Raw genomic sequence first — 22,004 nt, forward strand, 5'->3', positions numbered from 1 at the left:
CCAGGATAATTTTTTTAGAAATAATTTTTTTAAAACTAACAAAATGGTGTATAATTATCATTATTCTTTTTATATCCAATATTAATAATCTTTACATTTCGCGGAACAGATGATTTGACATCATTTGTCACTTCAAACTCATCCCAATCCAGTCGTAAGTGAAACCATTTATCAATCCTCAAAGTAGCCAATTGTTTAAATAATTGTAACACTTTTGGTGTATTAATCAATTTGTTGCCAGCATTAGGTCCGGAGTATTTGATTAATTCCAACGTTGACAACGAATCACTTGCCATTAAATTATCAATTCCTTCATCGCTGATGTTTGTAGTATTTAATGCCAAAGATGACAGTCTCTTATAATTAGCTATAATCTACAAATATATGGATTAAAAGTTATTAAATTTGTTTAATTATTTTTCTGAAGTTTATAAATACCTGCCAAAAGTTCAGTTGACAATCATTGTCAATGAAAACATACGTTAGATTTAATTTTAACAAATTTGGTATAAATTCTGGGATTTGTGTCAAAATGGACAATGAAATGGAGGCGTCATAAAGGGTTAACTTCTGTATAGTTGTCGGTATTTTAGGCATAAATAAACTCAACTGTAGATTACTGTCTGAATTTGATCCGTCAAAAGCAAACGCATTGACCTCTGAATTAAAATCCAAATGAATTTCTTTCAAATTCTTTAAGTTATTCAGTGAATCGTTTTGTTCGCTTTGATCATCAAAATGAAGAAACAACTTCTCAATGGATGAAAACTTATGATTTAGTTCAGTAAAAAAGCCGTTGAATACAAAACAATTGAGATTTAAGTTTATAATTCCTGAAGTTTTGGTCTCATTTGTGGTCAACTCGTTCATCAATTCGAGACATTCCTCTTGAGATAACTTCGATTCGGGAATGAAATGAAATTTTTTCAAATGAGAACCAACTGATCGGATATATTGGTTAAGAATATTCATATTAATGTCATTAATATCTGGTCTCATAATAATTAATTCTTCAATTCGTGGATTTTCTGCATTCATATAAGTTATAGTTTGATTGAAGCCATAGACTGGTGTACCCGTGTCTAAGACTAAGTTAAAGTGCTTCAAACGGCAAACTTCTGGACACAAAAATCTACTCCAAGTTCTCTCATGTGATGCAACATAAAAACATTCGAGAAGAGGACAGTTAGCTATAATATGGTTGACCTGAAAGGGATTCGTCGAATAAGAAGTTATATCAAGTGATCGTATGTTTGGACAATAATTGACTAAAAATGACATAAAATATTTGTCGACAAAATTGAATTGAGGTCTTATATAATGAGTTAATAAATTTTGTTTAGTGTCCATCAATTTGCCCACCGATGACACGACCGCCAAATGCTTCTGATTATCACATTTTTGGTCCAAATCTATAAGTATAAGATGTTATATGTATTTCTACCGAAAGATAAACAAAATGACGAGAAGTGGTCATACCTTCTTCACTATAGTAATAGATATTATTATTATGTAAACTAAGTGTTGTTTGTGAGGCCAACAGTTGAGAGGACACGAGTCGCCATTTGACACACACTTTGACACAACTGTACAAATCATCGACAGATAAATGTCTGAAAATGACAAATAAAATGTCTTCATAAAAGTCATCTGCGGTTACATTCATTGCATTCAATATTGAATCGTCTTTTCAAATGTCAATTCAATATTCAATTGAATGCAAACATTATTATAATAAATACACTGTTATTGTCAAACATGTAATACTTATTGACGTCAATATCAATGCAAACACTTACTTAATAAACACATTACATATTCCGCCCATCGCTTACTTCATATACATATATTCTAAACATTGATTATTGGTTGGCATATAATTAGAGGCGGAGTTATTGTCTTGTTTTATAATTAATATTATATACTGATTGTAATTCAATAATTAATTAAACTTTGTTTATCAACTTTACTAAAATAAAAATGTTATTAAAATTGTATGAATAAATAAAATATTAATTTGTTAATCAAATATTGTAATAAATTACACTAATATAATATTGAGTTGCATTTCACTGTTTTTACAGGTGTTTACTAAACTTTTTTTCAAAATTTATATTTATTAAAGATATAACCAGTTAAGAATGCTAGAAAGCATTTTCAGAAAAAAACTTGAATATCATAAATAGATTGAAAACCATTAGTTAGCGGCTATATAGTGACATTTAAAAACTGGTCAAATATACATAATTTAAATATAGGGTATAAAATGACTCAGAATGACAAAATAAAATCAACTATAGTCATGTAGGGTATAAAATTACTCGCTATGACAAAATAAACAATTCTAATCATACTTTTGCCGCCATTTTTTTGAAAAATAATGCTGATATATTGTTTTTGATGCTCTATACAATTCTAAACGCTAAAAATTTTTATTTAAATTTTTTATTTTGGCCGCCATTTTCTCTATGTTCCCGAAAATATATCAAAATTTTAATGCATATTTCTTATGTTTGTTTTTGATGCTTTATTCAAATCTATACTTAAAAAATATTTTCTTAAAATTTTTGTTACTTTGGCCGCCATTTTCTATATGTTCCCGAAGAGATAGATCATTTTTGATGCAACTTTTCAATACATTATTAGTAGTCCTCTAACCGAATCTGAAGTCAGAATTTCAAAATTCGCAAAAAAATATGCTACAGACAGACACACACACACAGACTAAAAAGGCTCGTATAGATTTCAGTAAACAAAACTTTTCAAGTTTTTTTAAATACAATAAATAAACAATTGTTTTACTATAATTACAGTATAATTATTAAGACATTTAAAAATTCAATATAAAATAGTATAAGTATTCAGATAATGTTGAATAAATGTCTAAATACTTTTTAAAAAATTAATGTTAAAAATAGTCATACATTTGACAGATTGATCATCATTTACATAATAATAAGTTAAGATAAAAAATTATAATTTAAATAAATTTGATATTTTTAATGTGTTTTGATTACACACTTGAATGATATATATATTAGTACTTTAAATGCTAAAATTTAAATATAATTTGTTTTAAAATTGTCTTAAAATTGATTTAATATAAACTATATTCTATTGATATCAATATATAAATTTAAAAAATCATTAAACCATTTCAAATAATTTATATTTATTTTTAAGAAATTTAAATACTATTTATAGATAATATTATTAGTATATTTTATAAATTAATTTAGTTATATTTATGACATTGAAAATTTTTATGATATAAATCGTAATATTTTTCTTATTATTAATTGTAAATAAACAGAAATATTAAAATATTGAATATTTTTGTTATGTTTAAATGCATTTTGAAAAATAATATTTACTATTATGGGTTACAAATTACAAAAATTAATAAAGCATTAAATTAAATATTGGAAATGCATTACAATTGGGAGTAAAAAATCTTGAATTAACATTAATATTAATACAATGTAAATATAAAATAATTCAATTATGATATACCAGTTTTATAAAACTTTTATTGTATAAAAAATAAGTAGCAAAATAAGTATTAATTTTAAAATTTGTTAAATTATTTTTGGCTTTATTTGATATTATTGTTTGATATTAATAATTTTCATCAGTTTTGTTTTCAAAATCAATAACTACTATAATTTTTTCTATAATGGTAAGTTTATTTCACTTAAATAAAATTATTAAAATTTTATTGTTATTTAGTTTATGATAACTGTATTATCAATAATACTATTGAACACTGCATTTGTTTCTGGTTTATATTGTGATCATTACCGCAAACCTTATATTTATGGCACAAAACATAGGATTCATTTCCCTAATGATGTCAACAAATACAATGGTTATCAATACGATTCTTATAATTATTTTAAGAAATCATACAATAATTTTGTTAAAACATATCCTTATGTAGATTATTATTATGATTATTATAAAATTTATGATAATATCTAAGATAAATTAAAAATACTTTATAATAAATTATATCATATAAAGTTACAATTTGGTTTAAATGATATATGAAATTAGTTTAATTTTATAAATGATGATTCATACTATGTATTACAAATATTTATAAACAATTAAAGATAATTTGTTTTAAATAATACGAAATTTTCAAATAATTTAATTTGATTTAAAAATTTATAACAGCTTTAATTAATTCAAAGATAATTAACGGCTATATTTAACCGATATATAGACCGACAGACAGACAGACTTATAGAATGCATATACGATCTCCTTTCAGGAGTTCGTGAATATAATAAACTTTATTAATATAATATAAATTTATATTAAGATTTACAATAATCTTGAGAACATCCTCTGAAAGCGCATCGATGACCACACGGACCGTAATAGTGTGCAACTGATCCATAGATACCATTGCACTCATAGATGTGATTCCATAGACACTGATCGCCCATTAATATGCTTTGACCGCAATGTTGTCCCTCACAATCATTGAGACAAAAACAATTTCCTTCAGCAACTAAACAATAGTCACCGGATGTTCCGTTTTGGACACACCAGTGATGACAAACTCGAGTGACAATACCGACCGAACCTTTAATACCATTGCATTCATATAAATAATCCACAAAACAGTCATTCATTATCTGCTTTTGTCCGCAATGAAGACCAGAATAGTTGTTATCACAAATGCATTTTGTGTTACAATTACTAATATATCTCAATATATAAATTGCAATCAAAATTATTTTATTCATTTAGAAATTTAAGTATAATTTTATAATATTTTATTAAATCAAAATTATTTAGGAATTATTAGAATTTACTTTAAATTATTACACGATTACACAATCATATTATTCCACAATATATCGTGTATTAGTTATAATAATAATTTTGAAAAATGTGAATTTATACTTAATGTTGCTAGAGCACAAATTCAAATTAATTAATTATTATATTTTAAATATGATATATTTGAATATTAATTTAGTATAGTATTAATATCAAGCTATTAATATTTATAGGTATATTAAATACTATTTTTCAAAATAATAAATAACTAGAAAAATCCCAATCAATTGTCAAGTCTGTAAAATCTAAAAATCATATAATGATTAAATGAGTAATAAAATAATACATACATTTATGTAAAGTGATTATAAAAAACAATTTTTTATATCCTGACAAATTAAAAAAAAATAATAATTATTGTGATTAGGAATAGTAAACAATTATTTATATATAAATAATTTATGCGATTAATTCTAAACTATATTAATTAATTAAAAGTTATAATTAAAGATAAAACTTTAATTTTAATAATATTAAGCTAACTATAAAATTTTCTTAACTAAATCAACTATAATATCATTGAATAAACTGTTGTAATGTATGGGATAAACGATATTAAAGTGAAGGCCATAATCATTACTATAACTAATATTATTTTATTAATCAGATTTCATCAAAAAAATTCAGCTTAAAAATTTGGTTAAAATATATTACAACCATTTTTATTTATTAGTAAGTTACTGTATTATAAATATGTTATTAAAAAATAATTTATTATATAAAATTGTATAATTATTATTATTTTTTATAGCTTTCTTTAATTTCCAAATATTGCATTTATCATAAATCATGATTTAAAGTTTAAATTTTCTGACACTATTACATAGTATTAATATAAAAATTTGAATTTGAGATATTATAAGACAATATAAAGTAATCGTTGATTATAATAATTATTTTGAATACAAGATATTTTTAAAAGGAAGCCATTTATATTAGCAAACCATCACTTTATGATTAGGACAGTTGGATTTTTCTCCACCACCCCATCCATAATAAAACTTATGATGAACTTTGCCTATAACTTGTGTTTCAAGTTTGTCTATAAATAAGTTACATTTTCCAACATAAATAGGAACTAATTTACTGTCGTGACCGGCAATAAATGCCCGATCGGGTACAGCATCGGCGCCATGTCTTGACACCCAACTGAAATCGTGTCCCACCAGTACTTCATAATTAGTTATTGTCTTATAGGACTTTCCTCCTAAAGTGACAATACATCCAAGTTTTTCATTAGCTTTTCCCGGAATTATATCATTTTCTTGTTTATGTCGGCATATATATAGCGGTGAAGAGTCGATATCAAAACCTCCAACAATGGCATCACTCGGTATTTTACTGCCAGATATGGGCTTCCATTGTAGGGAACAATTGACTAAAAAATAATTAATTATTAAATTTTAACGTTTACTTAAGTTTTTAAAAATACTTCTATGTCTGTAATCGTTAACAGTTATGATGAAAGTTCTGATCTCTTGTGGATTCAATTCAATCTTTTTGATGTCAATAATATTATTGTAAGAATTATTTTGAATATCATTTGAAAAAGTTTTTGATTTCCAGTTTAATTTCTTTTGCTTTGACTCTGAAAGCAATTGATTTGCGCTTAAAGTCATTTCTTGAACATCTTTGATAACAATATCTTTAAATAGGTTTTGTAAGTCAATCTCTACGGCATTTGATAATAGATTGTTGTCTTCCTTTTGGTAGAAGTGCTCCAAACGGACCAGAATTTTATTTTGCGACCATTTCTCTAAAGTCAACAAATGGACGTTTGGCGGCAATTCATTGATTAGACCGGAAAATGTTGTCTTATATTTATTTTTATAATTTTCTTGCGATTCTTTAAGCGGCGAAAATGTCAACAACGGATCCATAAATAGTCTTTGACTCAAATCTCGATATAGTTTAATGGATTCATTAATTGGTCTAAAAAATAAATAATGTTTTCCTCTGACTATAATTCCTTTGCCGTCAACTCCGGTCTCATTAAGACTGGTTCGAGTATCGGTTAAAAGTCTTCTGTGAACCATAAGTTCAATCTGACCGTCATCTTCACTGGAACCTCCCTGTGCTCTATCAGTCAAAACTGTTAATTGAATATCTTTTTGGTTGTCTTTCATGAAAACCCTTTCATAAATAGGATAATAATTATTGGAAATACTATTCTTATATTTTCCACAAGTTGTCTGTTTCGAAGTTCTTACTCTTTTTATCTAAAAAATAACAATTTAAGTAAAAAAACTAATAATAATTAATATTTACATTTTGTCGTCCGTTAGCATCAGTAAAGAATTCTTTGTTATTATTGAGATTAGTTTCAAATCTGGTAATTACTTCTTTACCAATATTGTCGTCAACAGGTATGGGACCGACAATCCATTCGAGTTCAACATATTCTTCGTCTTCATAGACGCGGATTGTTTGTGAGACCCAACTGTTCCAGACTTGTGTAACTTCATGAAGAAATCCGTTTTTATATACTGACTCCAACTGAACCTTATCTTTGTTGATATCATTGACATTGCCTTCAGAGCAGAACGTATAACTCGTGTCTGAATTTGATTTATAAAACTTAAACGACTGTTTCAATGGTAATTCTTTGCCATCATTTAGTTTTATTGATTCAATATTTCCATTCTTAGAATCCAAGTTTAATGTGAATCCCTTTCCTTTCATTTCAATTGTTTCAGCATTTTGTAAATATTGAGAATCATTTGAATTTTCTAATGATTTATCTAAAAATTATTTGAAATAATAACATTATAATCATTTTTAAAAAGTTTAATAAAAATATATTAAAGATTTAATAATTTACCCAATTTTTCAACAAAATATGTCACAAATCCCATAGCATTGAGATTTGCGCGAAAAACTAACTCATATTTGGAAGAAGTAGTTCTCTCTGGTATTTGTTGTACTTTTTGCGAAACGGGAACCACATGTATGTCATTAACTTTGTTACCGTTGCTGTCATATACTTCATAATTATTATTTGAATTAATTGGAACTCTTAACCATTGAGAGACAGGTCTTGCGATGGGATTGTAGATAATTAATGTCAATTTATTTGAAGTCTCTGATACAGAACATTGACTTATATTAAGTCTATTACATATCATTTGTTTAGGAATTGTTTTAATGGACTCTTGTTTTGGTAACAACTGTTGATACGTCCTATCGATGACTTCGCTGAGAGCATCGTTAGCACTGAAAAGTCTTGAATTATAATCATTGATTGTAAACTGTGGTGATGTACCAGTGATGGCGTCGTGATGTGTCAAAACTCCGATTTGATTTCTACCCTCATTCAGAAATGGCTCGACTTCTGGGATTCTGGTGATGGCATCCAATTGTTTGCTTATTTGTAATAAACTGTTTATTGATTTCTCCTGTCGTTTGAGTGACGGTCGACTCGAGAAGAAACCGGTCCAAAAAGGAAAGTAATCTTTTTGTCGGCTTTCAAATGTACGGTTCAATTGGTTGATTGCTTTCAAGTAACACATGGGTGTTGAGTAAAAGATATTTACGTCCGGATAAAACTCATGGACTGAATCTATAAGTTTGTCCAGATTTGCGAAGTAATGCTCGGCGTTATTGTATTTAAAGTCACCACCAAATGTCATCAACACGTGGTTTGTATTACCATAATCTTTGTTCCATTGATTAGCAATCGATACAATTGAATCTACTTTTTGTTTCTTATTTACTGAAGTTATATCATTGCCTGTAATTACAATAAATAAAACAATACTAGCCTTTAATAAGATATTTAATACCATTTTCAAAATTAAAGCCATCGGGAGAGTTGTAATGATTGTGAAGAACAGTCGTAAAGATGTCAGAAGTAGATCCCAAGTCAGGACTGGCATTCCATATGAATTCACCCTTTGGAAAGACATTCCTATTGAATACATGTCCATCAAAACCCATTTGTGCGTAAAGTGATGCCATTTCTTTGGAAGCGCCGAAAGGATCGATTTGCCATGAAATCAACGGACGACCACATTTGCCAAACAATTTATCCAATATTTGCAGACCGTATGTCATTTGGTCAATAATCTCATTATAATGAGCCGCTCCTTCATCATTGACAGTATAGCCTCCATTAGCAAAAGCCAACTGACCCGAACTCACTAAAGTATGTACTAAATCACGGGTTTGTTGGTTTTGTTGAGACCACCACCGGTTGAAATAATAGGTCTCAACTTGAGTGAAACGTCGGTTAGGGTTCTTGTCCAACGAGTTGACCACATTTGTGATGATGTGCTCTACGTCTTCCTCATAATAGTCGTCAACTGTTTTAAGCCAACCGACATCATCGTGACTGTGAGATATTATATGAATGTTTAACTTATTTGAATCACTTTGTATGCATGACTCGTAATCACAATCTGCAGATATTTCATAATTTAAATATAAAATAAAAACAATTGAAACGATTTCTGTTTTTAACATTTTTGTTGTTGACTTAGTTTTGAATTAACAAACAATTTTAATTAATTCTTAATTTATATTATTTTATATACAATATCTAATATCCTTTTCTTTAATAATATGTGAAAATTAAATATGTTTTATTCATCACTAAAGAACTTAATGTAAGTTCAATTTATTTTTATATGTTATCATATTTTGTTATTGATTAAGAAATTATTGTTTTAAAGTTATTTAATATAATAATAAGTTTACATTATTATATAGTATATGTATATTATAAATACCTATAAATAATAATTTTTATTATTAAAACTATTATTGTGTAATGATTTGTTATCATTGACACAAATTCTAAGTTTATATTTATAAATATTTGATTCATTAAGTTTCTATAATAGTTTAAATTAGATTATATTGCTTTGATTGCAGTAATACAATACTGTATCAGTAATTAATAAATCAATTAATAAATTAATTATTACATATTTTATAGATTTGATACAATATTAAAGATTTTGATTATTACGAGACATAAAATTGTGACATTATATAACATTGTTGACTAAAACGGAACTCAAATTTGTTGTTTAAACATTTCAGTGTTAATAACGGCAAAACATATGTAAAATGAAGTATTGGTGGATATTATTAATTGTGTTTTTATTGATTTTATTTGTAGCTTTGGTAAGAATTATATAAAACATCATATGATTATTAACATATTTGTTAATTATTAAAAAAACATTTTTAAAATTAATTATATGATAGATTTTAATAATGATATATATATTGTATAATATATACAACAAAAGCAAAACCAAGAGTATTGGTCCTCAACCGGGATCTAAGGTAAAGAAGAGATCGACAAAACTTTTATATAAGAGTTCGGACATTGAATCTAATTATATGACAAAAACACAACCAATAAGTAATACCAATGAGAATGAGTTTAATAGTATTGATGTGAATGAATGGAATTCCTATAATAAGACACAATCGACTTTAAGACTAACCGGTTCTCCTGATAGTCGACGTACACCACAATCTCCGACACCAGCGGTCGACAAATACTGTGATTATAGTCCACACGATTTTCGTTCAGTTGAAGACTCAACAAATATTGGCACTAATCATGAAAAGACAGTCAAAGACAAAAATATCGACTCAGAGACAGTTGTATTGACCGAAAATAAAGCAACAGATAGTAATAGTAGACTCACTAATAGTATAGACTCTACAGAACTAAATCATTGATCCAATGTTTCAAATGTTTTGTCGTTAGAAAATAGTTTTATTTCCTAATCTAAGTTTTAATTTAATATTTTCTTTAAAGTACTACTAATTTTGCTTAAAGATGATAATCAATAATACAAATTAAATATTTATTAACACATTATAAATACATTATAAATATTTTCTTTAATTATTGATTAAATTAAAATTAACTCAAAACTTTAGTCATTAACTGTATATTATAACTTTGTTTTTTATAATAAGAAATATAAATTATATAGCTTAATATAAAAAATTATTTTATAAACTCTACAGTACTTTAGTAGAGTTAAAACTTTTTTAATAATAAATCAAATGTATAATTATTGTAAGTATTCTGAAAACTCGATTATTTATTTGTTAAATTTTATTTGCTATAATATAAAAACTAAATGGAAAATATGTATTTTTATATTAAATGTGTCAAACGTTTTATAATTTAATAATTAATATATATATATAATAATCGAGTTTTCAGAATACTTACAATAATTATACATTTGATTTGATTTATTATTAAAAAAGTTTTAACTCTACTAAAGTACTGTAGAGTTTATATATATATATTGTTTAATTATCATACTTTATTATGTTATCATAAGTAATAACTTATTACTAATAAGTTATATTAAAAAAGTATTTTATTTGTTGAAAAAATAATGTACAACTTGTGTAATATTGAAATAGAAAACAATTGATATTTTATAGACTTTTATTGTCTTAAACTTTGTCAACACTGCAACTACAGATACCGGCGTCTCTAATGCCGAGTACATCAGCGCCGGCAATGCTAAGGTCTAGTATGCGTCCGGCAACAAACGGTCCCCTATCGTTGACTCGGACCACAACACTTTTACCATTACAGGTCGCCCTAACCATTGTACCAAAAGGCAGTGTCTTGTGTGCAGCCGTTAGCTTTGTGTGGTCATACTTCTCACCACTAGCTGTATAAGCGCCGTCCAGTCCTATGCCATACCACGAACACACACCTGACTCACCTGTAATTAATTGACAGCAATTGTTTTATTAATTTAAATATATTTGAATTTTATAATTATAATATAGAAATTTATTATATTAAAATAAATTGTATTAAAATTAGTAAAAAAAATAACTTACAAGATATTGTGGACAACGAAACAATTGTTATAATAAAAGTCAAAAATATGAACTTGTTCATTTTTGCATACAATTAGTTATTTATCTCTAATAATATATTTGTTAAATTTTACAAATGACAATCAATTTATATAGGTAACAAATATCAATGACAATCATCAAACTACGATTTTAGCCAATAGTATTTATTTTCAACTCATTTATTTAAGCTGATAATAATTTAATTATTATGTAATAGTAAAGTACATTAATAATAATAATATTGTTATTTTTGTTAGATAAAAATTAGCTTGTATAATTTATTTGTTATCAAAAACTTATAACTAACTATTGTATTAATAAATTTTGCATTATTAGCACAATTTAGCACAATTATCAATAATTATAAATAATAATGATCAAAGTAGCTTATATTTTTAATTTAAAATACATTTATAATTGTATTGTACACTATCTTTCATATGATTACTATAATTAAAAGTTAAGTACATACTTAACTTTTAAAATACCTATTTTACAATTAATGTTTTAATATAATTGTTATATAATGTTTGATAATTAATATTTTTAAATTCAAGAGTTAGTTTAACAAATTCAATCAGATTATGTAATGATTTAATTTACAAATAAAATTTTATAATTAATTACATTAGTTTTTAATAACATACTTTTACTGAGTAACTATAAATTTATATTTAAATATCTCATAAATAGATATTGTTTTAAAACATATTATTGATTTGGCATAACATGTACTTAAAATTTTAAAATTTGCATAATCTAGGTGAATTTTGCTTAATTGGTACCCATACTATCTAATATCAAATAGCATATATTGCAGTCAATGATTAACAACTCTAGATTTTACCGATACATACATTGACAGTCACTTCGACCAGTTATACAATATATTCTCACCACTGGCTGTCAAGTTTCGGAGAAACAAATATTATTGTTATTTTTTAAAATAAAAATATTACCTTGATCATATACATTTAAATGAAATTGATTAAAAATAAATATTAGTGTTAATAAACAATCCGCATTGTAATATAATCATATTATTCATATGTAAAATAAAATTGCAATATTTGTATTAATATGTATATAATTTAGTTTACACTGTAAACAATCAATGCAATAAATTGTTGTTATTTACTTTAATATAAAGAGGCGGTCAAATGATGTTGCGTCGCGTAATTTTTGAATAACTTTTAAACGGTTAGAGATAATTTAATTCTGTAAAATACATTTAGCAATATAATATCGACCTGACTTAATATACACGCAATCACAAAACTAGGATGACCAGATGTATAAAATATCGGGACCAACGAAAGACATTATGCTACAGGTCAAACTACAACTGACAAATTTATTATAACAGGGAAAATTTATAGACAAGATATGATAGTTTAATATAAAAAAGAATCATCAAAATCGAATTTGTAGTTTTATTTTTATGGCTTGTTAAGTTTGTCATAAATCATATTATATAAAATAGTCTAAAATAAAAATAACGTTATTTATGACTTGTATATATTTATTAGATGAACTTTTCAATTATATTACTAATTTTAATATGTTCACTAGTTTTCGAAATAAGCGGATTACAATATAAATCACACTATTGTAATTTGATATTATAATTTATATTGAAATTCAATTATTTCGAAAACTAGTCTACATATTAAAATTGTTTTTAGAATTAGTAATATAATTGAAAAGTTCATCTAATAAATATATAATAGTCATAAATAACGTCATTTTTATTTTAGACTAATTTATATAAAATGATTTATAACAAACTTAACAAACCATAAAAATAAAACTACCAATCCGATTTTGATGATTCTTTTTTTATATTAAACTATTATTTCTTATTACAAATTTTGCCTGTCATAATAATTTTGTCAGTTGTAGTTTGAATTGTAGGATAGTCTTTCGTTGGTCCCAATATTTTGTATATCTGGTCATCCTAGTTTTGTGATTGCGTGTATATTAAGTCAGGTCGATATGATATTCTTAAATGCATTTTACAGAATTAAGTTATGTCTAACCGTTCAAAAGTTATTCAAAAATTACGCGACGCAACATCATTTGACCGCCTCTTTATACATTTTTATTCAGAGACAAAAAACTAAATATTTGTGAAAAAATATATATATTATCCACAGGTGTAATAAAATTTCCATTAAAAACATAATTTTATCTTTTGTTGAGTATAATAATTGATTAATTTGTTTACAATAAGCTTCAAAATGATAAATTATCACTAGAATTAATTAAATACAAGTACATTTATATAATAAACTATAGTAATTTATAATCTAATAATTTGTATTTTAGTAAGTTTTAAAAAGTTTAACAAATTTTAAGTGCAAATATACATTTTTATTGATTTATCAAAAATTCAAATTAATAAAATACATTATATAGTCTAATATTGAATGAATTATATTTTATGTGATTCGTATGTTTATATTAATAATAATTTGTTATTAATTATTATTGTTTTACTGTTTAAAAATAGAATACATTTTTCATAAAATTTATAAAGATCAAACACTATAGTTTTAATTAATAATTATAATTATTATTAAATATTAAAAGATAAAATGTTTTAATTTGAAACATTTTAATTATTAAAAATAGTTTATTATAAATTACAAAGAAAAACAATTTATTTAAATAGTATATAAAATTTGTTTGTATTTGTATTACAAATCATATAAATTTAATACAGTATTAGTTATAAATCTAAACGGGAGAGACAGTACATGAGGCAACTCATGCCTTAACGACACCAAGTATTTCAGCGACACCTTTGCAAAGATCAAGTATCCTTCCGACGACATACGATCCCCGATCGTTGACTGTCACCAAAACACTCTTTCCATTGGCGGTTACCCTGACTTTTGTACCGCATTTCAATGTTTTATGTGTGGCAGTCATTTGGTTCATATGAAATATATCACCACAAGCGGTACATTTGCCTTCAAATCCCAGGCCATACCACACCAACACTTACCCGACTGGTCTATATATAATAACAGTACAAATATTGAAACCAAATATACAATAATAATAAATATTCAATACATTATAATAGTATACATACCGGTACAAGATATAAGTGCAATGACGGCTAATATAACGAGTAAAACAAAAAAATTATTCATTTTTTTTTATTGAAATTAATTATTATTTTAAAATATGAGTTAAACTAATTGATTAAAGTAAAGTCATTGCTTTATATATAGTTTACTATTTAGCAATAATAATAATACTTAATATTATTTAATAAGGTATAAAATAAACAGCAAATTACATGTTTATCAATTACATGTATAATTTTATACTGTAGTATGAATTTTAACCCGGATTTTTTTTATTGTTAAAAGTTATACAAAATTATCTTAAAGTTAATATTATCAACCAAATATCTAAAATTTAGTAAATAAATATTTATATAGTTATTACAAAAATTAATTATTATATTAAAATTAATGAAATTATAGATTATGTAAAAAATTCTTTATAATAGTGAAAAATTGAATCAATTAAATGTGAATAAATTAATTTTTATTAATGTGTTTATATGATTGATTCAATTATTACCCATCATTAGACATCGGCGCTATCTTTACATCCCAACTGATCTTTGAGTCGATGATACCAATCCTCGAATCGTCTAAATCTTTGCCTTTTGTATCTTTGGTTTTGATTTCATTGGTTTTTTTGTTTGTCTTCCGCCGTCTAAAAGTCACAAATGAAAGCACTGCTAATGCGGTCACAATGAAAATGATAGCAACGATGACAACAAAAATCCAAATCATACTACTATTACTGTTTTTGTTAACCACTGGCGACTGTGCGGTTTCATCAAAATATGGATTACTTCTTAAGTTAACATTACCGATACAACCCATATATCGATGAATATCGATGTCTTTACTGATCAGTTGGTTCTGTTTGTAAGTAAACAATACATTTGTAAAGTCATTGACGGCCATAGCGTATATATTATCGGCAATTGAAAACAGTGCCGTATATCTCCATTTGGGGTCAATTGATGAGCACTGCCATCCCTCAGTCCACTGTCTTTTTGCATCAAATCTATTGCTGCATAAACTGCTGCCTTTGGACCGACCATTGACCACAATTATCAGCTCGTATTGGACCGGATTGTAGATTATATTTGTGTGCTTTATATCCAAATGAATTGAGTTATCGGATAACACTTTTGGCCAAAAGGTTTCATTTGAATCATAAATGATTCCTTCGTGTCTCAAACCAAATGGTAAGACAGGCATTGTATTAACTTTTTGACCTAAAATTTGTTTTACTTGATATGAACCGTCAAAATCATCGCGTTTTGTTCGGTAAAACATTATCAGCATATCTTTGGCCCGATTGATGTCCTCACAAAACGGTTCACTATTGACCTGACACTTGGGAACCGCCGAAATATGAGCCATACTTAATAAATGATATACTTCTTTGGCATTCAATTTGGACTGACTCAACACCTTTTTATGTTTCTGATTGTATGTCCAAACTATTTCTTTGCTATTCAAACGCACCTGACTTTTATAGTCAGTAAATATGGCATCAAATTGTTTGGTTCGACAAAACTGATCGTTAGCTTTATTTGCAGACATTTTGCTATTGTCTTTTGCGGCAAAAGTCAAACAGATTATTATCATTACAACAAAACTTATGAATAATTTCATTGTTTTTTTTGTACAAAATTTTTAAGGATATATAATAAAGTTATTTTTCATTTAAATTGTAGTATAAGTAATAGAAAATATGTGCCAACGCGCGACCGATAATATAAATATTATTGAATTAACAGAAAAAATTTAATTGTTTAAAATACAAGATATTGTGAATTCATATTAAGATAAATTGATTTAAGAGAGAAACAAATAAATAAATACTTTGATTGACAAATCAATAGAAATGTCTAAAAGTGAACAAAATATTAACAATAAAAACCAGAAAGACATCGATAAGAAACACCAGAAGAATAATAACAATAAATGGTTTGAAAGGTTTAAAGTTTTCAATAATATATTTAAATCTAAAACAGAAGACAATGTCTCGCAAAATACATCGTTGAGTGGCGACGAAGATTCAATAGACAATAAAATCTTTGCCGAAGACTTAAGAACTATTGACAATATGAACAATAGATTCCATGACTCGCCTCGAGATAAGGACAATGAAGACAAACAAAAGAAATTCAATGATTTGATTAATACATTGAATGTAAATCTCGATAATCAACTCAATGGAGATGACATTAATTGTACGGATCAGTTGAGTCACAAGTGATAAGAAGAAAGTGATTTAAATAAATAAATAGATTTTATTCAACATTTTTTATTCAACATTTAACAAAAAAAATTAAAGTATTAAATAGATATAACTATAAATATTATATAACATTACCGTAATTTTTAAATTACATAATTATTACAAAATTCTCTTAATGTTATTTATACAACAAATATGTCTATTACTGAATATTATTATAGATAATAGATTTAATTTTTAAATTTTAATAAATTAATATTTTTTTATTAAATAAATAATTTTAATTAACAAAAATTATTACTATTTTCCCAAATATGGGCCGAAATATGGATGTTGTTTGCATTCATTAGCTGTCAATCGGTGTTTGTGATCAAAGATCATAAGTTTGTCGACCAAATCAATGGCTAAATCAGTTGCCAACTGATTGTTACCTTCGTTGACAAATTCAAACCATTGACGGCATTTGATATTACTTTCCAATATTTGAATCAATTGTGGCAAAGGATTTAACTTATATTTTCTAATGTAATTCTTAAGACATTGATTGCCCAAAACTGAGACAATTCGCATCAATTGATCCAAATTGTCGAGACCTGCTAAAAATGGATCCTTTTTAAAGATGACAGCAGCCATAACACAACCAAATGACCACATGTCCATTGAATAGTCATACTTTGGGTAATTAAGTAACAGTTCGGGTGGTTTGTAGTACCTGTTAAACAATCAAAAGATACCATTAGTGGTCTAATCAATACATTTGTTAACTATATTTCAATGCCTCGACGCCACGGCAACCGAATATGACTTATCGGTGGTGTAAAAGTCGGCTAAACCAAAGTCGATAAGTCGTAACAATTGTCTTTGTCTGTCAATCACAACATTTGATGGTTTAATGTCCCGATGCATCACTCCCTACCAATTCATCGCATTTAATATATAAGACAATCAATTAACAATTGATGACTCACTTGTTGGTGACAATAATCGATGGCTTTAATAATTTTGAAGAGATAAAGTCGACTTTCCGTGTCATCCAATGTCGTCAATATATCTCTGAGCGTCTCTTTGGCCACAAATGGGAACACCAAAGATGGTATTTTACAGTTCATAATAACATCTTTCAATGATATAATATTAGGTCCACCGCAAAGATGTCTTAGTATTGTTACTTCACGACTCACTTTATCCATGATTACAGGTTTCAGTACTTTTATGGCACATCTCTTGTTTTTGCGGACATCGATGGCCTCAAACACTACTCCATACTTTCCGCAACCAATTCGTGTTATCAGTTGGTAGTCATCGGTATCACCCAATTGTATGTCTTCAGACAAATTGATGTCCAAACGGATCACTGAATGTATTGATTTGTTAGTCATTTCATTCATTGCATTCAATCTTTCAAATCATGTGTTTTAAACAATGAGTCAATACTTCACTTAAAATATGAATAAAAAGTTAGGTTTAAGTGAAGTAGTCTTTGAAAGTTTAGGTCTCAAAGTACTGCAAATCATATGATTTTTTATTTTAAATATGTATTGAAAAATGTATTAATATTTTTATTAAAATTTAATAAATTAAAAATTTTTATTATCATAAGAGAATTAATACAATATTTTCACGAATTCCTGAAAGGAATACGTATATGAATTCTATAAGTCGGTCTGTCTGTCGGTCTGTCTGTCCCACGAGGACATAGGTTCGAATCCAGGCTCAGCTATGCTTTTTTTTGTATTTTTTTTTTATTTTATTTATTTTTTTTATTTTTTAAGTTTATTTTTAAGAAAAAAAACAAAATGGAGTCCAAAAATTAATAATTTTTTTTTTTTAATTTTTTTTAAATCTTTTGTAAAGTTTATTTTATCAGGAATATAAAGAAAAAAAATAATTATTTTATAAAATATTTTTTTAAATTTATTTTAATTTTTTTTTATTTTAATTTTTAAGTTTAGATTTGTGTTTTAGATTTGTGTTTTTTTTTATTTTATTTTATTTTTTAAGTTTATTTTTAAGCAAAGAAAAAACAAAATGGTGTCCAATAATTAATAAAAAAAAAATTTTTAAAGTTTATTCTATCAAGAACATTGAGAAAATTGTGTAAAAATTTTTAAGTTTAGATTTGTGTAAATTACTAATTAAAATTAAAAAAAGTAAGTAAATTTTATATATTTTAAATGTTTATTTTAAATAATATTAAATAAATTAAAAAAGTACTTGTTTAAAATGAACAATTTTATTAAATTAATTAGTATAGAATTATGTGAAAAATTAAAAATTGAGTAATAAAAAAAATAATATCTTGCTAGTACTTTTCCATAAACTCTGACGTAATAGTAAGTGTAGTACGTTTATAGTAATTTTCCATGAACTTTGATGTCATAGTAATTGTCGTAATTTTCTTGTATTTTTCCATGAACTCTGAATTCACAGTAAGTGTCATACATTTTTTGTAGTTTTCCATGAACTTTGATGCATAATATGTGTCGAACTTTACTTGTATTTTGTTTGACCTCAGATGCATAATATGTGTCGAACTTTACTTGTAGTTTTGTTTGACCTCTGATGCAAAATACGTGTCGAACTTTACTTGTAATTTGGTTTGACCTCAGATGCATAATACGTTTCGAACATTACTTGTAGTTTTGTTTGACCTCTGATGATGCATAATACGTTTCGAACATTACTTGTAATTTTGTTTGACCTCAGATGCATAATGTGTCGAACTTTACATGTAGTTTTGTTTGACGTGTTGTGCGACTGCTCAGTAGCTTCCAAATGAGTATATAAAGACTGCTATTTCTGCAGTGACCATCATTCAACATTCATAGCTTGGTTGGCTAAGCATCCTCTACAACAGTAAGAGTAAGTTGTTATGAAAAATTTATAAATTATTTATTAATATTTTAATTTCTCAACAGATGGCTTTGATTGGCGAATGTTTGGTATGTTATGACGTAGCGGAGCTGGTGGAGTTCGAACCTTTGTGTCAACCATGTGATCACCACCTGTGCCACAGATGCTTCATCCAATGCCTCAGGACGGCGCATCAAAACGGACTCCCTTATACGTGTCCATACTGTAGGAATCTTTGGGTGGAGTTAGTAACATTGGACGCCATCTTTGACAACAACAATGAAGAGCCACCACAGCAAGACGTATTGGACGACGAAAATCCAGTCCACCAACAATACGTCATCAACAACGACTGGATCAATCCCTACGCGCCAATTGACCACAACCCGTACTATCCGTCTCCAACTTATGGTTCTGAACATGAAGAACCAATGGTTGCAGAAAACGACGACGACCCTCTTTTTGCACCAAATGACGATAACATCAGAGTCGACGGTCAAGAAAATGTCATCGAAGAGGTAAACAATATTCCTCTTCAAAACAATCCATTCCTATTTGAAGACGACATTAACTTCGCATGGGTTAACGACATTCTGGTGGTAACCATTGATGACAACATTGAAGTTATAACAATTGATGACACTGATTATGAAATCATTAATTTAGATTAAAAAACATATATTATATATTAATTTATTTGTAATAAAAAATTGAATATATTAATAAATTAAAAATGAATAAAATTGAAAATTTTTAAAACAATTACTTTATTAATCTTTTTTATATAAAATTTAATAAAATTATTTATTGACACTTACAAAAATTTACTAAAAGTTTAAATGCTGTAGTAAATTACTGTAATTGTTAGTAATTATTTTTTAATAAATTTTATATAAAAAGATTAATAAAGTAATTGTTTTAAAAATTTTCAATTTTATTCATTTTTTATTAATTAATATATTCAATTTTTATTACAAATAAATTAATTTATAAATATATTTTTTTAATTAATTTTAACTGATATTTATTTTACATCGCAAGTAATAGAATTAATAAATGAATACATCTATATAAAGTAAGTTATTTTTATAATTCAATATAAATATCAGTTATTAGAAAGTTTAATTTTCTTCATCATTAATAAGATTTACCATTTCGTCGATGCTTAATTCTAATACTTCATCTTGATTTATATTTAACAAATTATTAGGATTTATTTGTGAATGATATTTCCATGAATATCAAAATTGAAATCTTGTATATTTTCATTCAAATTGTCAAATATTTGATATTCTGAAGTTTCTAATGCGTTTTCTATCACTACATCAAAACATGAATCAATTTCTTGAGAGTTGTCCACTTCTTCAAGGTCTTGATTCACTAAATTTTGCGATACTGAGGTAGTGATACCTGTTGTAATATTTCCATGAATATCAAACTTGAAGTCTTGTATATTTTCATTCAACTCGTCAAATATCTGATATTCTGAAGCTTCTAAGGCGTTTTCAATGATTTCATCAGAACTTGAATCAATTTCTTGAGAGTTGTCCACTTCTTCAACGTCTTGATTCACTAAATTTTGCGATACTGAGGTAGTGATATCTGTTGTGATATTTCCATGAATATCAAACTTGAAATCTTGTATATTTTCATTCAACTCGTCAAATATTTGATATTCTGAAGCTTCTAAGGCGTTTTCAATGACTTCATCAGAACTTGAATCAATATCTTGAGAGTTGTCATCTTCGTTTTTAACATTTAAGTTTATATTAGTGGATGCCATAATAAAAATGTATAAAAAGCTTTTATAACAAATTAAATTTTATAAAATAATATTAACACAAAAATAATACAAATTTTATATTTATTAACACTTATTTTTTTTTGATGTTTTCTTGTTGAGAGCAGAAAACAAACTGAAAATCTTTAGAAAATGCAAGCCCTTTTATATACAGCTAAGACTAATATAAAACTTATAGGTGAAGTTAAATTTTAACTAAGGTTTATGAATAATTTGCAATCTGATTAAATTTTTGTAAAATTTTGAACTTAATTTAATAATTACTAAACAAATCATTTTCCAAATTATAGTAAATGTGTTATATGGAATATGACTATGTCTATTAAATATGTTTAGT

The 22,004-nt window shown here is 26.2% G+C and overlaps 6 protein-coding genes across 7 annotated transcripts; 2 read left to right on the forward strand and 4 right to left on the reverse strand.

The window, feature by feature from the left end:
* Positions 1-32: 32 nt before the first annotated feature.
* LOC128952443 (uncharacterized) lies at positions 33-1,853 on the reverse strand. Of its 2 annotated transcripts, XM_054297844.1 has the most exons (4): positions 1,800-1,853; positions 1,480-1,613; positions 439-1,412; positions 33-374 (listed from the first exon to the last, which is right to left on the reverse strand). In XM_054297844.1, the coding sequence occupies exons 1-4, from the start codon at positions 1,826-1,828 to the stop codon at positions 36-38; spliced, it is 1,476 nt and encodes a 491-aa protein (XP_054153819.1). In that variant the 5' UTR covers positions 1,829-1,853; the 3' UTR covers positions 33-35. The 2 variants fall into 2 exon arrangements, with proteins under 2 accessions (XP_054153819.1, XP_054153818.1); XM_054297843.1 differs by lacking the exon at positions 1,800-1,853 and having other exon boundaries at positions 1,480-1,778.
* Positions 1,854-5,789: 3,936 nt separating this feature from the next.
* Positions 5,790-9,843, reverse strand: LOC128951181 (lysosomal alpha-mannosidase-like). The gene is made up of 6 exons (XM_054296428.1): positions 9,824-9,843; positions 8,637-9,301; positions 7,676-8,584; positions 7,123-7,595; positions 6,287-7,073; positions 5,790-6,232 (listed from the first exon to the last, which is right to left on the reverse strand). The coding sequence occupies exons 1-6, from the start codon at positions 9,841-9,843 to the stop codon at positions 5,790-5,792; spliced, it is 3,297 nt and encodes a 1,098-aa protein (XP_054152403.1).
* Positions 9,844-9,907: 64 nt separating this feature from the next.
* Positions 9,908-10,551, forward strand: LOC128951182 (uncharacterized). The gene is made up of 2 exons (XM_054296430.1): positions 9,908-9,981; positions 10,066-10,551. The coding sequence occupies exons 1-2, from the start codon at positions 9,925-9,927 to the stop codon at positions 10,549-10,551; spliced, it is 543 nt and encodes a 180-aa protein (XP_054152405.1). The 5' UTR covers positions 9,908-9,924.
* A 654-nt stretch (positions 10,552-11,205) lies between these two features.
* LOC128952356 (probable endolytic peptidoglycan transglycosylase RlpA) lies at positions 11,206-11,792 on the reverse strand. The gene is made up of 2 exons (XM_054297740.1): positions 11,689-11,792; positions 11,206-11,567 (listed from the first exon to the last, which is right to left on the reverse strand). The coding sequence occupies exons 1-2, from the start codon at positions 11,747-11,749 to the stop codon at positions 11,290-11,292; spliced, it is 339 nt and encodes a 112-aa protein (XP_054153715.1). The 5' UTR covers positions 11,750-11,792; the 3' UTR covers positions 11,206-11,289.
* Positions 11,793-16,656: 4,864 nt separating this feature from the next.
* Positions 16,657-17,031, forward strand: LOC128951183 (putative uncharacterized protein DDB_G0286901). The gene has a single exon (XM_054296431.1). It carries the CDS (start codon positions 16,657-16,659, stop codon positions 17,029-17,031), a length of 375 nt encoding a protein of 124 aa, XP_054152406.1.
* A 282-nt stretch (positions 17,032-17,313) lies between these two features.
* LOC128951184 (uncharacterized) lies at positions 17,314-18,509 on the reverse strand. Its single transcript, XM_054296432.1, has 3 exons — positions 17,982-18,509; positions 17,792-17,925; positions 17,314-17,725 (listed from the first exon to the last, which is right to left on the reverse strand). The coding sequence occupies exons 1-3, from the start codon at positions 18,399-18,401 to the stop codon at positions 17,314-17,316; spliced, it is 966 nt and encodes a 321-aa protein (XP_054152407.1). The 5' UTR covers positions 18,402-18,509.
* Positions 18,510-22,004: the final 3,495 nt, after the last annotated feature.

Source organism: Oppia nitens, unplaced genomic scaffold, assembly GCF_028296485.1.
Source record: "Oppia nitens isolate AA-2021 unplaced genomic scaffold, nextdenovo-longstitch-racon4-pilon3 scaffold1_pilon_pilon_pilon, whole genome shotgun sequence".
NCBI lineage: Eukaryota > Metazoa > Arthropoda > Arachnida > Sarcoptiformes > Oppiidae > Oppia > Oppia nitens.